Source organism: Saimiri boliviensis, chromosome 10, assembly GCF_048565385.1.
Source record: "Saimiri boliviensis isolate mSaiBol1 chromosome 10, mSaiBol1.pri, whole genome shotgun sequence".
Taxonomy (NCBI): Eukaryota; Metazoa; Chordata; class Mammalia; order Primates; family Cebidae; genus Saimiri; species Saimiri boliviensis.
This window is the reverse complement of record NC_133458.1, coordinates 96,750,375-96,764,679: the sequence shown is the minus strand read 5'-3', so window position 1 is coordinate 96,764,679 and position 14,305 is coordinate 96,750,375. Positions and strand designations below refer to the sequence as shown.

The window sequence follows — 14,305 nt, the reverse complement described above, 5'->3', positions numbered from 1 at the left end:
GTTCTTCTTTCAGGCTTATCCAGAATCAGATCACAGCTAAGGGGACTGCCCAGCTGGCAGATGCGTTACAGAACAACACTGGCATAACAGAGATTTGGTAAGATCCCAGCGTTTGTCAGAGTAATAACAGCAGTGACTGTTCACTCAGCACCATTGACTATGTGCAAGGCACAATGCAGGATGGTTTCCGTTTATTCCTCCAGCAACCCTGCACCATAGCGGAATTACCTCCGTTTTATAGATGTAGATAGAGGCCCAGACCAGTGAAATAAAATTGCCGAAGGTCAGCCTGAGAGAAGCTGGAATTCAGCCCAGCATGCCTGATTCCATAGTCTGTGCTCTCCTGCCCTGGGATCCCGCCCTCATCTACCTTCATTGGGTGGCATGGGAAGTAGTCAATGAAATGATTTCCTACTAGAAGCAAATCCCTCTGGGACTCAGCGATTGAGAGATGGATGTGTTGGCCATGAGTTTGGAGCTTGTTCTTCCCCTTTTCTGCGCTCCATGAGACATGTTTAGGCTGATGGAACTGACTTATGCTTTGTCTACTTTTTTTCTGCTTCGAGAACTTCCTTATGCTAATAGAAGAAAAAGTTTGCTTTACTATGACATTGAGCTCCATGCCACTTCTTTCTTGCCTCCCATGAGGCACAGACACCCCCACTCAGCAGCTCCCTTAACAACTTAATTGCCTGGGTGAGCTGGGACTGGGTGGATGCTGGGAGAGGGGCCTTGTATTAGTTCTCATGCTGCTAATAAAGACATAACTGAGACTGGGTAATTTATAAAGGAAAGAGGATTAATTGACTCACAGTTCCACATAGCTGGGGGGGCCTGACAATCCTGGCAGAAGGCAAATGAGGAGCAAAGTCAGGTCTTACAGGGTAGCAGGCAAGAGAGCTTGTGCAGGGGAACTGCTCTTTATAAATCCATCAGATCTCATGAGACTTATTCACTACCATGAGATTATGGGGGCAACTGCACCCATGATTCAGTTATCTCTACCTGGCCTGTCCTTGACATGTGGGGATTTACATTCAAGGTGAGATTTAGGAGACGACACAGCCAAACCATATCAGGCCTATGGCGCATGCATGATGTTTCCAATAGAAACAACAGTGGCCGTGCTCGTGCACCTGCTTCATGCCAGGCCCTGTGTTAGGGGTTTGGGATGCAGCAATTAATGTGACCAAAGTGCTGGCTGACCAGAGCTGAGCATGGAGCACCCAGGATACCTGAACCCAGACTCGTAAATGCTCTGGAAACTTATCGTGAACTCCAGAGCCTGAGACAGTGTGCCCAATGTGAAGCTCCAACCCACGTGGAGGGCAGAGCTGGTTTCTGGTGAAGATACAGGAGCTCCTGAGCCCACTGTGGCTTCTCTGAGCTTCAAGGGGCAGTCTCACCATGGACCCAAACCCTCAGCTCAGTGCCCACTCCTCATTAACTACTTCCTCCCTTCATGACTGGGGAGACTTTCATAGCCAATTAAAAAAAAAAAAAAAAGATACAGCTCCTTGACCAACACAGTCTCCTCAGTGTTTTTTAAACTTTGCCTTAGAACTTGTTTGGACTTGTTTAAACTTTGCCTTAGAACTTGTTTGTCATAAAATCAGATCAGTTTGGTGAGTTGCAACCAAAAATATTTAAAAAGAAATGGGAACAGAACAGAATATCAGGATGCAATGTGCACAGTAGGGAAGTATTTCATTCATCTTAGTTCATGCTTGCATGTGAGCGGCTGTGTGTTTGCATAAGCATTGGTTCACAATGTAAAAACGTATTTTTATTTTATTTTTTTATTTTTATTGCATTTTAGGTTTTGGGGTACATGTGAAGAACATGCAAGATTGTTGCATAGGTACACACATGGCAGTGTGCTTTGCTGCCTTCCTCCCCATCACCTATATCTGTCATTTCTCCCCATGCTATCTCTCCCCAACTCCCTATCCCCACTGTCCCTCCCGTTTCCCCCCGACAGACCCCAGTGTGTGATGCTCCCCTCCCTGTGTCCATGTGTTCTCATTGTTCAACACCCACCTATGAGTGAGAACATGTGGTGTTTGATTTTCTGTTCTTGTGTCAGTTTGCTGAGAATGATGGTTTCCAGGTTCATCCATGTCCCTACAAAGGACACGAACTCATCGTTTTTTATGGCTGCATAGTATTCCATGGTGTATATGTGCCACATTTTCCCTGTCTAGTCTATCATCGATGGGCATTCCAGGTCGTTGCTATTGTGAACAGTGCTGCAATGAACATTCGTGTGCATGTGTCCTTACAGTAGAATGATTTATAATCCTTTGGATATAAACCCAGTGATGGGATTGCTGGGTCCAATGGAATTTCTATTTCTAGGTCCTTGAGGAATCACCACACTGTCTCCCACAATGGTTGAACTAATTTACACTCCCACCAACAGTGTAAAAGTGTTCCTATTTCTCCACATCCTCTCCAGCATCTGTTGTCTCCAGATTTTTTGGTGATGGCCATTCTAACCGGCATGAGATGGTATCTCAATGTAGTTTTGATTTGCATTTCTCTAATGACTGGTGACGATGAGCATTTTTTTCATATGTTTGTTGGCCTCATATATGTCTTTTGTAAAGTATCTGTTCATATCCTTGGCCCACTTTTGAATGGGCTTGTTTTTTTCTTGTATATCTGTTTTACTTCTGGATATTAGCCCTTTGTCAGATGGGTAGATTGCAAAACTTTTTTCCCATTCTGTTGGTTGCCGATTCACTCTAATTACTGTTTCTTTTGCTGTGCAGAAGCTGTGGAGTTTGATTAGGTCCCACTTGTTTATTTTGGCTTTTGTTCCCAATGCTTTTGGTGTTTTGGTCGTGAAGTCCTTGCCTACGCCTATGTCCTGAATGGTTTTGCCTAGATTTTCTTCTAGGGTTTTTATGGTGTTAGGTCTTATGTTTAAGTCTTTAATCTATCTGGAGTTAATTTTAGTGTAAGGTGTCAGGAAGGGGTCCAGTTTCTGCTTTCTGCATATGGCTAGCCAGTTTTCCCAACACCATTTATTAAACAGGGAATCCTTTCCCCATTGCTTGTTTTTGTCAGGTTTGTCGAAGATCAGATGGTTGTAGATGTGTGGTGTTGTCTCTGAGGCCTCTGTTCTGTTTCATCGGTCTATATCTCTGTTTTGGTACCTGTACCACGCTGTTTTGATTACTGTAGCCTTGTAGTATAGTTTGAAGTCTGGTAGTGTGATGCCCCCAGCTTTGTTCTTTTTGCTTAGAATCGACTTAGCTATGTGGGCTCTCTTTTGGTTCCATATGAAGTTTAAGGTGTTTTTTTTCAGTTCTGTGAAGAAAGTCATTGGTAGCTTGATTGGGGTAGCGCTGAAACTGTAAATTACTTTGGGCAGTATGGCCATTTTCATGATACTGATTCTTCCTAACCATGAGCATGGAATGTTTCTCCATCTGTTTGTGTCCTCTCTTATTTTGTTGAGCAGTGGTTTGTAGTTCTCCTTGAAGAGGTCCTTTACCTCCTTTGTTAGTTGTATTCCTAGATATTTTATTCTCTTTGTAGCAATTGTGAATGGCAGTTGGTTCTTGATTTGGCTCTCTTTAAGTCTGCTATTGGTGTATAGAAATGTCTGTGATTTTTGCACATTGATTTTGTATCCTGACACTTTGCTGAAGTTGCTTATCAGTTTCAGGAGATTCTGGGCTGAGACAGTGGGGTCTTCTAAATATACAATCATGTCATCTGCAAATAGAGACAATTTGACTTCCTCCTTTCCTAATCGAACACCCTTTATTTCTTTTTCTTGCCTGACTGCTCTGGCTAGAACTTCCAGTTCTATATTGAATAGGAGTGGTGAGAGAGGGCATCCTTGTCTTGTGCCAGATTTCAAAGGGAATGCTTCCAGTTTTTGCCCATTCAGTATGATATTGGCTGTTAGTTTGTCATAAATAGCTTTTATTATTTTGAGATACATTCCATCAATACCTAGTTTATTGAGGGTTTTTAGCATAAAGAGCTGTAAGAATTATGGCACAGACCTTCTCTGCATCTAATGAGATAATCATGTGGTTTTTGTCTTTGGTTCTGTTTATGTGGTGAATTATGTTTATAGACTTGTGTATGCTGAACCAGCCTTGTATCCCCGGGATGAAGCCTACTTGATCATAGTGGGTAAGCTTTTTGATGTGCTGTTGCAATCGGTTTGCCAGTATTTTATTGAAGATTTTTGTGTCTATGTTCATCATGGATATTGACCTGAGGTTTTCTTTTCTTGCTGAGTCTCTGCCGGGTTTTGGTATCAGGATGATGTTGGTCTCATAACATGATTTGGGAAAGATTCCCTCTTTTTGTATTGTTTGTAATAGTTACAGAAGGAACGGTACCGGCTCCTCTTTGTACGTCTGGTAGAATTCGGCTGTGAACCCATCTGGACCTGGGCTTTTCTTGGGTGGTAGGCTCTTAATTGCTGCCTCAACTTCAGACATTGTTATTGGTCTATTGAGGGTTTCAACTTCTTCCTGGTTTAGGCTTGGGAGGATGCAAGTGTCCATGAATTTATCCCTTTCTTCCAGGTGTACTAGTTTATGTGCATAGAGTTGTTTGTAATAATCTCTGATGATGGTTTGAATTTCTGTGGAATCTGTGGTGATATCCCCTTGATCATTTTTTATTGCATCTATTTGATTATTCTGTCTTTTTTATTAATCTGACTGGTGTTCTATTTTGTTGATCTTTTCGATAAACCAACTCCTGGATTTATTGATTCTTTTGAAGAGTTTTTTTTGTGTCTCTGTCTCCTTCAGTTATGCTCTGATCTGCGCTATTTCTTGTCTTCTGCTAGGTTTTGAGTTATTTTGATCTTGCTCCTCTAGCTCTTTCAATTATGAAGATAGGGTGTCAATTTTAGATCTTTCCTTGCTTCTCATGTGGGCATATATTTTCCTCTAGAGACTGCTTTAAATGTGTCCCAGAGATTCTGGTATGTTGTGTCTTCATTCTCATTGTTTTCAAAGAACATCTTTATTTCTGCCTTCATTTCATTGTTTATCCAGTCAACATTCAAGGGCCAGTTGTTCTGTTTCCATGAATCTGTGCGGTTCTGAGTTAGTTTTTGAATTCTGAGTTCTAACTTGATTGCACTGTGGTCTGAGAGACTGTTTGTTATGATTTCCATTCTTTTGCATTTGCTGAGGAGTGATTTACTTCCAATGACGTGGTCAATTTTAGAGTAGGTGTGATGTGGTGCTGAGAAGAATGTATATTCTGTGGATTTGGGGTGGAGAGTTCTGTAAATGTCTATTAGGTTTGCTTGGTCCAGGTCTGAGTTCAAGTCCTGGATATCCTTGTTAATTTCTGTCTCAGATCTGTCTAATATTGTCAATGGGGTATTAAAGTCTCCTACTATTATTGTGTGAGAGTCTAAGTCTCTTTGTAAGTCATTAAGAACTTGCCTTATGTATCTGGGTGCTCCTGTATTGGGTGCGTATATATTTAGGATCATTAACTCTTCTTGTTGCATTGATCCTTTTACCATTATGTAATGTCCTTCTTTGTCTCTTTTGATCCTTGTTGCTTTAAAGTCTATTTTATCAGAGATGAGAATTGCAACTCCTGCTTTTTTTTTGCTCTCCATTTGCTTGGTAAATCTTCCTCCATCCCTTTATTTTGAGCCTTTGTGTATCCTTGCATGTGATATGGGATTCCTGGATACAGCACACACTTGGGTTTTGGCTTTTTATCCAATTTACCAGTCTGTGTCTTTTGATTGGGGCCATTTAGTCCATTTACATTTAGGGTTAATATTGTTATGTATGAATTTGATCCTGCCATTTTGATGCTAGCTGGCTGTTTTGCCTGTGGTTGATTCAGTTTCTTCATTGTGTTGATGCTTTTTACCATTTGGTATGTTTTTGGAGTGGCTGGTACTGGTTGTTCCTTTCTATGTTTAGTGTTTCTTTCAGGAGCTCTTGTAAGGCAGGCCTGGTGGTGATGAAATCTCCAAGTAATTGCTTGTTTGCAAGGATTGTATTTCTCCTTTGCTTATGAAGCTTAGTTTGGCTGGATATGAAATTCTGGGTTGAAAGTTCTTTTCTTTAAGGATGTTGAATATTGGCCCCCACTCTCTTCTGGCCTGCAGGGTTTCTGCTGAGATATCTGCTGTAAGTCTGATGGGCTTCCCTTTGTGGGTAACCTGACCTTTCTCTCTGGCTGCCCTTAGCATTTTCTCCTTCATTTCCACCCTGGTGAATCTGACAATTATGTGCCTTGGGATTGCTCTTCTTGAATATCTTTGTGGTGTTCTCTGTATTTCCTGGACTTGAATGGTGGCCTGCCTTGCTAGGTTGGGAAAGTTTTCCTGGAAAATATCTTGAAGAGTATTTTCCAGCTTGGATTCATTCTCTCCATCACATTCAGGTACACCTATAAAATGTAGATTAGGTTTTTCACATATTTCTTGGAGACTTTGTTCATTTTTTTTTTAACCCTTTTTTTCTCTAATCTTGCCTTCTCGTTTTATTTCATTGAGTTGATCTTTGATGATCTTTAACCTCTGATATCCTTTCTTCTGCTTGGTCAATGTGGCTGTTGAAACTTGTGTATGCTTCGCGAACTTCTCGTGTTGCGTTTTTCAGCTCCATCAATTCACTTATATTCCTCTCTAAGCTGTTTATTCTTGTTAGCATTTTGTCAAACCCTTTTCCAAGGTTCTTAGTTTCTTTGCATTGCGTTAGAATATGTTTTTTTTTTTTTTAGCTCAGAGAAGTTTGTTATTACCCACCTTCTGAAGCCTGATTCTGTCAACACATCACACTCATTCTCCAGCCAGCCTTGTTCCCTTGCTGGTGAGGAGTTGTCATCCCTTGTAGGAGGAGAGGCGTTCTGGTTTTGGGTGTTTTCATCCTTTTTGCACTGGTTTCTTCCCATCTTTGTGAATTTATCTACCTGTTGTCTTTGCAGTTGTTGACTTTCTGATGGGGTCTCTGAGTGGACGTCCAGTTTGTTGATGAAGTTATTTCTCTTTCTTTCTTTTCCTTCTAACAGTCTGGCCCCTCTGCCATAGGAGTGCTGAGGTCCAGTCCAGACCCTGCTTACCTGGGGATCACCTCCAGCGGCTGCAGAACAGTAAGGATTGCTACCAGTTTCTTCTGCTGCTATCTTTGTCCCAGAAGGATACCCACCAGATGTCAGTCTGAGCTCTCCTTTATGAGGTGAGTCTTTGGATACACAGGGTCAGGGAGCTGCTTGAGGAGACAGTCTGTCCTTTACAGGAGCTCAAGTGCTGAGTTGTGCACTCCATTGTTCATTCAGAGCTGCTGGGCAGGTATGTTTAAGTCTGCTGCAGCAGAACTCATAAATGCCTTTTTTCCCAGGTGCTCTGTCCTGGGGAATTAGGGCTTTATTTGTAAGTTTCCTTTGTGCTGCTGCCTTTTTTCAGGGCTGCCCTGCCCAGCGAGGAGGCAACCTAGTCACAGTCTGCCTATAGAGACTTTGCTGAGCTTCTGTGGGCTCTGCCCAGCTGCCGTGTGAACTTCCCTGCAGTCCTGTTTATAGGAGTATAGTTAGAACTGCCTCAGCAATGGCAGTCTGCTTCTGTAAATGGCGGACTCTCTCTCTAATGGCAGGCTGCCTCAACAATGGCAGACTACCTCAGTAGTGGCGGAAATCCCGCCCCCACAGAGCTGGACTGTACCGGATTCAGCTGTGCCGCTTGCTGTGAAACTCTCAATACAGAGCATTTCAGATTGCCGTTTTTTGTGGGGGTGGGACCAGCTGAGCCTGATCACCTGGCTCCATGCCTCAGACCCTTTTTTTTTTTTTTTTTTTTTTTTTTCAGTTGAATGGGCAACTGTGTCTCCAGGCATCCCAGTCACCAGTTGAAACAGCACCCAGATTTTTGTGATTTCTTGTGCATATACCTGCTGCGCTGGCTGAAACTGCCACTAGAGACTCGTGGCGCTTTTTCACCCAGGAATATTCTGGCCTGGCTCCCTGTTTCTGTCCCCCTTTTTTTTTTTTCAGTTGAACAGGCAACTCTATCTCCCAGGTGTTCCAGTCACCTGTTGAAAAGGCGCCTGGATCTGTGTGATTTCCCGAGCGGTGACCCCCTGCACCGGCTGAAGCAGCCGTGCTGGAGATTTGTGGTGCTTTTTTGCCCACAATCTCCTGGACTGGCTCCCTGTTTCAGTCTCCTTTTTATCAGCTGAATGGGCAACTCTGTCTCCCAGGAGCTCCAATCGCCAGCTACAATGGCGCCTGGACCCATGTAATTTGTGCAGAGACCTGCTGCGCCAGCCAAAACATCTGGGCTGGTGACCCATGGGGCTCCTCCTCCTGGAAATCTCCTGGTCTGTGGGCAATAAAACACTGTCTGGAAATGTGGTGTCCACTCATCCTCCGCGCTTTCACTGGGAGCTGCAATCCAGAGCTGCTCCTTATCAGCCATCTTGAATCCTCCTCCACAAAAACGTAATTCTTGAGGAAGATCCAAGATGGCCATTTAGGAACAGTTGAGAGTTGCAGCTCCCAGTGAAAGCGCAGAGGGTGAGTGGATGCAGCATTTTTATTGCCCATGGACCAGGAGATTCCCAGGCGGAGGAGTCCCGCGGGTTGCCAGCACGGCTGGTTTGGCTGGCGCGGTTCTTTTGGTCAGCGCAGCTGCTTTACCCCACATGGCTGCTTTGTCAGCACCCCGACCAGTGGTTCTCCGTACAAAATACACTGGTCCGGGTGCCCTTTTGGCTGGCGATTGGAGCCCTGGGAAATCGCCCATCCATCTGATTAAAGAGGGGACTAAACAGGGAGCCAGGCCAGGAGATTCCTGGGCAAAAAAAGCGCCACGAATCTCAGTGCCACTGTTCAAGTTGGTGCAGTGAGTTGCCACAGGGGAAATCACACAGATCCCGGCAACTTTTCAACAGGTGACTGGAACACCTGGGATAGAGTCGACTGTTCAACTAAGAAAAAAAAGGCTCTGAGGCAGGGAGCCAGGTGATCAGGCTCAGCTGGACACACCCCCACAAAAGAACAGCAATCAGAAACTCTCTGGATTGAGAGTTTCACAGCAAGCGCAGCTGAACCCAGGACGGTCCAGCATTGTGGGGGAGGGGCATCCGTCATTACCAAGGCACTCCACCGCTACGGAGGTAGTCCGCCATTGCTGAGGCAGCCATTGCCGAGGCTGCCTGCCATTGCCAAGGCAACCCACCGTTGCCAAGGCAACCTGCCATTACAGAGAGAGTCCACCAATACAGAGGTGGGCCACCATTGCCGAGGCAGTTCTAACTACATCCATATAAACAGGACTGCAGGGAAGTTCACACGGCAGCTGGGCGGAGCCCATAGCAGCTGAGCAAAGCCTCTGCAGGCAGACGGTGACTAGGCAGCCTCCTCACTGGGCAGGGCAGCCCTGAAAAAAAAAAGGCAGCAGCACAATGGAAACTCATAAAGAAAGCCCTAACTCCCTGGGACAGAGCACCTGGGAACAAAAAGGGGTTTATGAGTTCTGCTGCAGCAGACCTAAATGTACCTGCACAGCAGCTCTGAATGAACAATGGAGCTTACAGCTCAGCACTTGAGCTCCTATAAAGGACAGACTGTCTCCTCAAGCAGCTCCCTGACCCCTGTATATCCAAAGAGTCACCTCATAAAGGAGAGCTCAGACTGACATTTGGCGAGTATCCTTCTGGGACAAAGATAGCACCAGAAGAAACTGGTAGCAACCCTTACTGTTCTGCAACTTCTGCAGGCAATCCCCAGGCAAGCAGGGCCTGGAGTGGACCTCAGCAGTCCTACAGCAGAGGGGCCAGACTGTTAGAAGGAAAACTAAGAAAAGGAAATAACTTCATCATCAACAAACAGAAGGTCCACTCAGAGACCCAATCTGAAAGTCAGCAACTACAAAGACAACAGGTAGATAAATCCATACAGATGGGAAGAAACCAGCACAAAAAGGATGAAAACACCCGAAACCAGAACACCTCTCCTCCTACAAGGGATGACAACTCCTCACCAGCAAGGGAACAAGGTTGGATGGAGAATGAGTGTGATGAAATGACAGAATCAGACTTCAGAAGGTGGGTAGTAAGAAACTTCTGTGAGCCAAAAGAACATGTTCTAACCCAATGCAAAAAAACTAAGAACATCGAAAAGAGATTTGATGAAATGCTAACAAGAATGGACAACTTGGAAAGGAATATAAGTGAATTGATGGAGCTGAAAAACACAATACGAGAACTTCGCAAAGCATGCACAAGTTTCAACAGCCGAATTGACCAAGCAGAAGAAAGGATATCAGAGGTCGAAGATCAAATCAATGAAATAAAACGAGAAGGGAAGATTAGAGAAAAAAGTGTAAAAAGGAATTAACAAGGTCTCCAAGAAATATGGGACTACGTGAAAAGACCTAATCTACATTTGATAGGTGTACCTGAATGTGATGGAGAGAATGAATCCAAGCTGGAAAATACTCTTCAGGATATTATCCAGGAAAACTTCACAACCTAGCAAGGAAGGCCAATATTCAAGTCCAGGAAATACAGAGAACACCACAAAGATATTCAAGAAGAGCAATCCCAAGGCACGTAATTGTCAGATTCACCAGGGTGGAAATGAAGGAGAAAATGCTAAGGGCAGCCAGAGAGAAAGGTCAGGTTACCCACAAAGGGAAGCCCATCAGACTTACAGCAGATATCTCAGCAGAAACCCTGCAGGCCAGAAGAGAGTGAGGGCCAATATTCAACATCCTTAAAGAAAAGAACTTTCAACCCAGAATTTCATATCCAGCCAAACTAAGCTTCATAAGCAAAGGAGAAATACAATCCTCGCAAACAAGCAATTACTTGGAGATTTCATCACCACCAGGCCTGCCTTACCAGAGCTCCTGAAAGAAACACTAACCAACAGAAAGGAACAACCAGTACCAGCCACTCCAAAAACATACCAAATGGTAAAGAGCATCAACACAATCAAGAATCTGCATCAACTAATAGGCAAAACAGCCAGCTAGCACCAAAATGGCAGTATCAAATTCACACATAACAATATTAACCCTAAATGTAAATGGACTAAATGCCCCAATCAAAAGACACAGACTGGCAAATTGGATAAAAAAGCCAAAACCCAAGTGTGTGCTGTATCCAGGAATCCCATATCACATGCAAGGATACACAAAGGCTCAAAATAAAGGGATGGAGGGAAATTTACCAAGCAAACGGAGAGCAAAAAAAAAAAGCATGTGTTGCAGTTCTCATCTCTGATAAAATAGATTTTAAAGCAATAAAGATCAAAAGAGACAAAGAAGGACATTACATAATGGTAAAAGGATCAATGCAACAAGAAGAGCTAATGATCCTATATATATATGCACCCAATACAGGAGCACCCAGATACATAAGGCAAGTTCTTAATGACTTACAAAGAGACTTAGACTCTCACACAATAATAGTAGGAGACTTTAATACCCCATTGACAATATTAGACAGATCTGAGACAGAAATTAACAAGGATATCCAGGACTTGAACTCAGACCTGGACCAAGCAAACCTAATAGACATTTACAGAACTCTCCACCCCAAATCCACAGAATATACATTCTTCTCAGCACCACATCACACCTACTCTAAAATTGACCACGTCATTGGAAGTAAATCACTCCTCAGCAAATGCAAAAGAATGGAAATCATAACAAACAGTCTCTCAGACCACAGTGCAATCAAGTTAGAACTCAGAATTCAAAAACTAACTCAGAACCGCACAGATTCATGGAAACAGAACAACTGGCCCTTGAATGTTGACTGGATAAACAATGAAATGAAGGCAGAAATAAAGATGTTCTTTGAAACCAATGAGAATGAAGACACAACATACCAGAATCTCTGGGACACATTTAAAGCAGTCTCTAGAGGAAAATATATAGCAATAAATGCCCACATGAGAAGCAAGGAAAGATCTAAAATTGACACCCTATCTTCATAATTGAAAGAGCTAGAGGAGCAAGATCAAAATAACTCAAAACCTAGCAGAAGACAAGAAATAGCTAAGATCAGAGCATAACTGAAGGATATGGAGACACAAAAAACCCTTTGAAAAAAATCAATAAATCCAGGAGTTGGTTTATCGAAAAGATCAACAAAATATATCACTAGCCAGATTAATAAAAAAGAGAATAATCAAATAGATGCAATAAAAAACGATAAAGGGGATATCATCACAGATTCCACAGAAATTCAAACCATCATCAGAGATTATTACAAACAACGCTATGCACATAAACTAGTACACCTGGAAGAAAGGGATAAATTCATGGACACTTGCCTCCTCCCAAGCCTAAACCAGGAAGAAGCCAAAACCCTGAACAGACCCATAACAAGGTCTGAATTTGAGGCAGCAATTAAGAGCCTACCACCCAAAAAAAGCCCAGGTCCAGATGGGTTCACAGCCGAATTCTACCAGACGTACAAAGAGGAGCCGGTACCATTCCTTCTGAAACTATTCCAAACAATACAAAAAGAGGGACTCTTTCCCAAATCATGTTATGAGACCAACATCATCCTGATACCAAAACCCAGCAGAGACTCAGCAAGAAAAGAAAACCTCAGGTCAATATCCATGATGAACATAGACACAAAAATCTTCAATAAAATACTGGCAAACCGATTGCAACAGCACATCAAAAAGCTTACCCACTATGATCAAGTAGGCTTCATCCCGGGGATACAAGGCTGGTTCAGCATACACAAGTCTATAAACATAATTCACCACATAAACAGAACCAAAGACAAAAACCACATGATTCTCTCATTAGATGCAGAGAAGGTCTTTGACATAATTCTACAGCTCTTTATGCTAAAAACCCTCAATAAACTAGGTATTGATGGAATGTATCTCAAAATAACAAAAGCTATTTATGGCAAACTAACAGCCAATATCATACTGAATGGGCAAAAACTGGAAGCATTCCCTTTGAAATCTGGCACTAGACAAGGATGCCCTCTCTCACCACTCCTATTCAATATAGAACTGGAAGTTCTAGCCAGAGCAGTCAGGCAAGAAAAAGAAATAAAGGGTGTTCGATTAGGAAAGGAGGAAGTCAAATTGTCTCTACTTGCAGATGACATGATTGTATATTTAGAAGACCCCACTGTCTCAGCCCAGAATCTCCTGAAACTGATAAGCAACTTCAGCAAAGTGTCAGGATACAAAATCAATGTGCAAAAATCACAGACATTTCTATACACCAATAGCAGACTTAAAGAGAGCCAAATCAAGAACCAACTGCCATTCACAATTGCTACAAAGAGAATAAAATATCTAGGAATACAACTAACAAAGGAGGTAAAGGACCTCTTCAAGGAGAACTACAAACCACTGCTCAACAAAATAAGAGAGGACACAAACAGATGGAGAAACATTCCATGCTCATGGTTAGGAAGAATCAGTATCATGAAAATGGCCATACTGCCCAAAGTAATTTACAGTTTCAGCGCTACCCCAATCAAGCTACCAATGACTTTCTTCACAGAACTGAAAAAAAACACCTTAAACTTCATATGGAACCAAAAGAGAGCCCACATAGCTAAGTCGATTCTAAGCAAAAAGAACAAAGCTGGGGGCATCACACTACCAGACTTCAAACTATACTACAAGGCTACAGTAATCAAAACAGCGTGGTACAGGTACCAAAACAGAGATATAGACCGATGAAACAGAACAGAGGCCTCAGAGACAACACCACACATCTACAACCATCTGATCTTCGACAAACCTGACAAAAACAAGCAATGGGGAAAGGATTCCCTGTTTAATAAATGGTGTTGGGAAAACTGGCTAGCCATGTGCAGAAAGCAGAAACTGGACCCCTTCCTGACACCTTACACTAAAATTAACTCCAGATAGATTAAAGACTTAAACATAAGACCTAACACCATAAAAACCCTAGAAGAAAATCTAGGCAAAACCATTCAGGACATAGGCGTAGGCAAGGACTTCACGACCAAAACACCAAAAGCATTGGGAACAAAAGCCAAAATAAACAAATGGGACCTAATCAAACTCCACAGCTTCTGCACAGCAAAAGAAACAGTCATTAGAGTGAATCGGCAACCAACAGAATGGGAAAAAAGTTTTGCAATCTATCCATCTGACAAAGGGCTAATATCCAGAAGTAAAACAGATATAGAAGAAAAAAAACAAACAAGCCCATTCAAAAGTGGGCCAAGGATATGAACAGATACTTTACAAAAGACATATATGAGGCCAACAAACATGAAAAAACGCTCATAATCTCCAGTCATTAGAGAAATGCAAATCAAAACTACATTGA

General features: G+C 42.7%; 1 protein-coding gene and 1 long non-coding RNA gene across 15 annotated transcripts in view; one reads left to right on the top strand and one right to left on the bottom strand.

The window, feature by feature from the left end:
* The window catches only part of LOC104652507 (uncharacterized), a 38,093-nt gene that overhangs the window by 5,834 nt on the left and 17,954 nt on the right, over positions 1 to 14,305 (bottom strand). The window lies entirely within an intron of this gene.
* Positions 1 to 14,305, top strand: part of NOD1 (nucleotide binding oligomerization domain containing 1) — a 67,878-nt gene that overhangs the window by 46,635 nt on the left and 6,938 nt on the right. For all 7 annotated transcript variants that reach the window (XR_012512191.1, XM_010345712.3, XM_074379654.1 and 4 more), the window contains one exon: positions 14 to 97. Coding sequence is in view for 6 of the 7 variants with exons in the window: in XM_010345712.3 (XP_010344014.2) it covers positions 14 to 97 (84 nt within the window). In the remaining variant the exon portion in view is untranslated. The remainder of the gene's footprint in view (positions 1 to 13; positions 98 to 14,305) is intronic.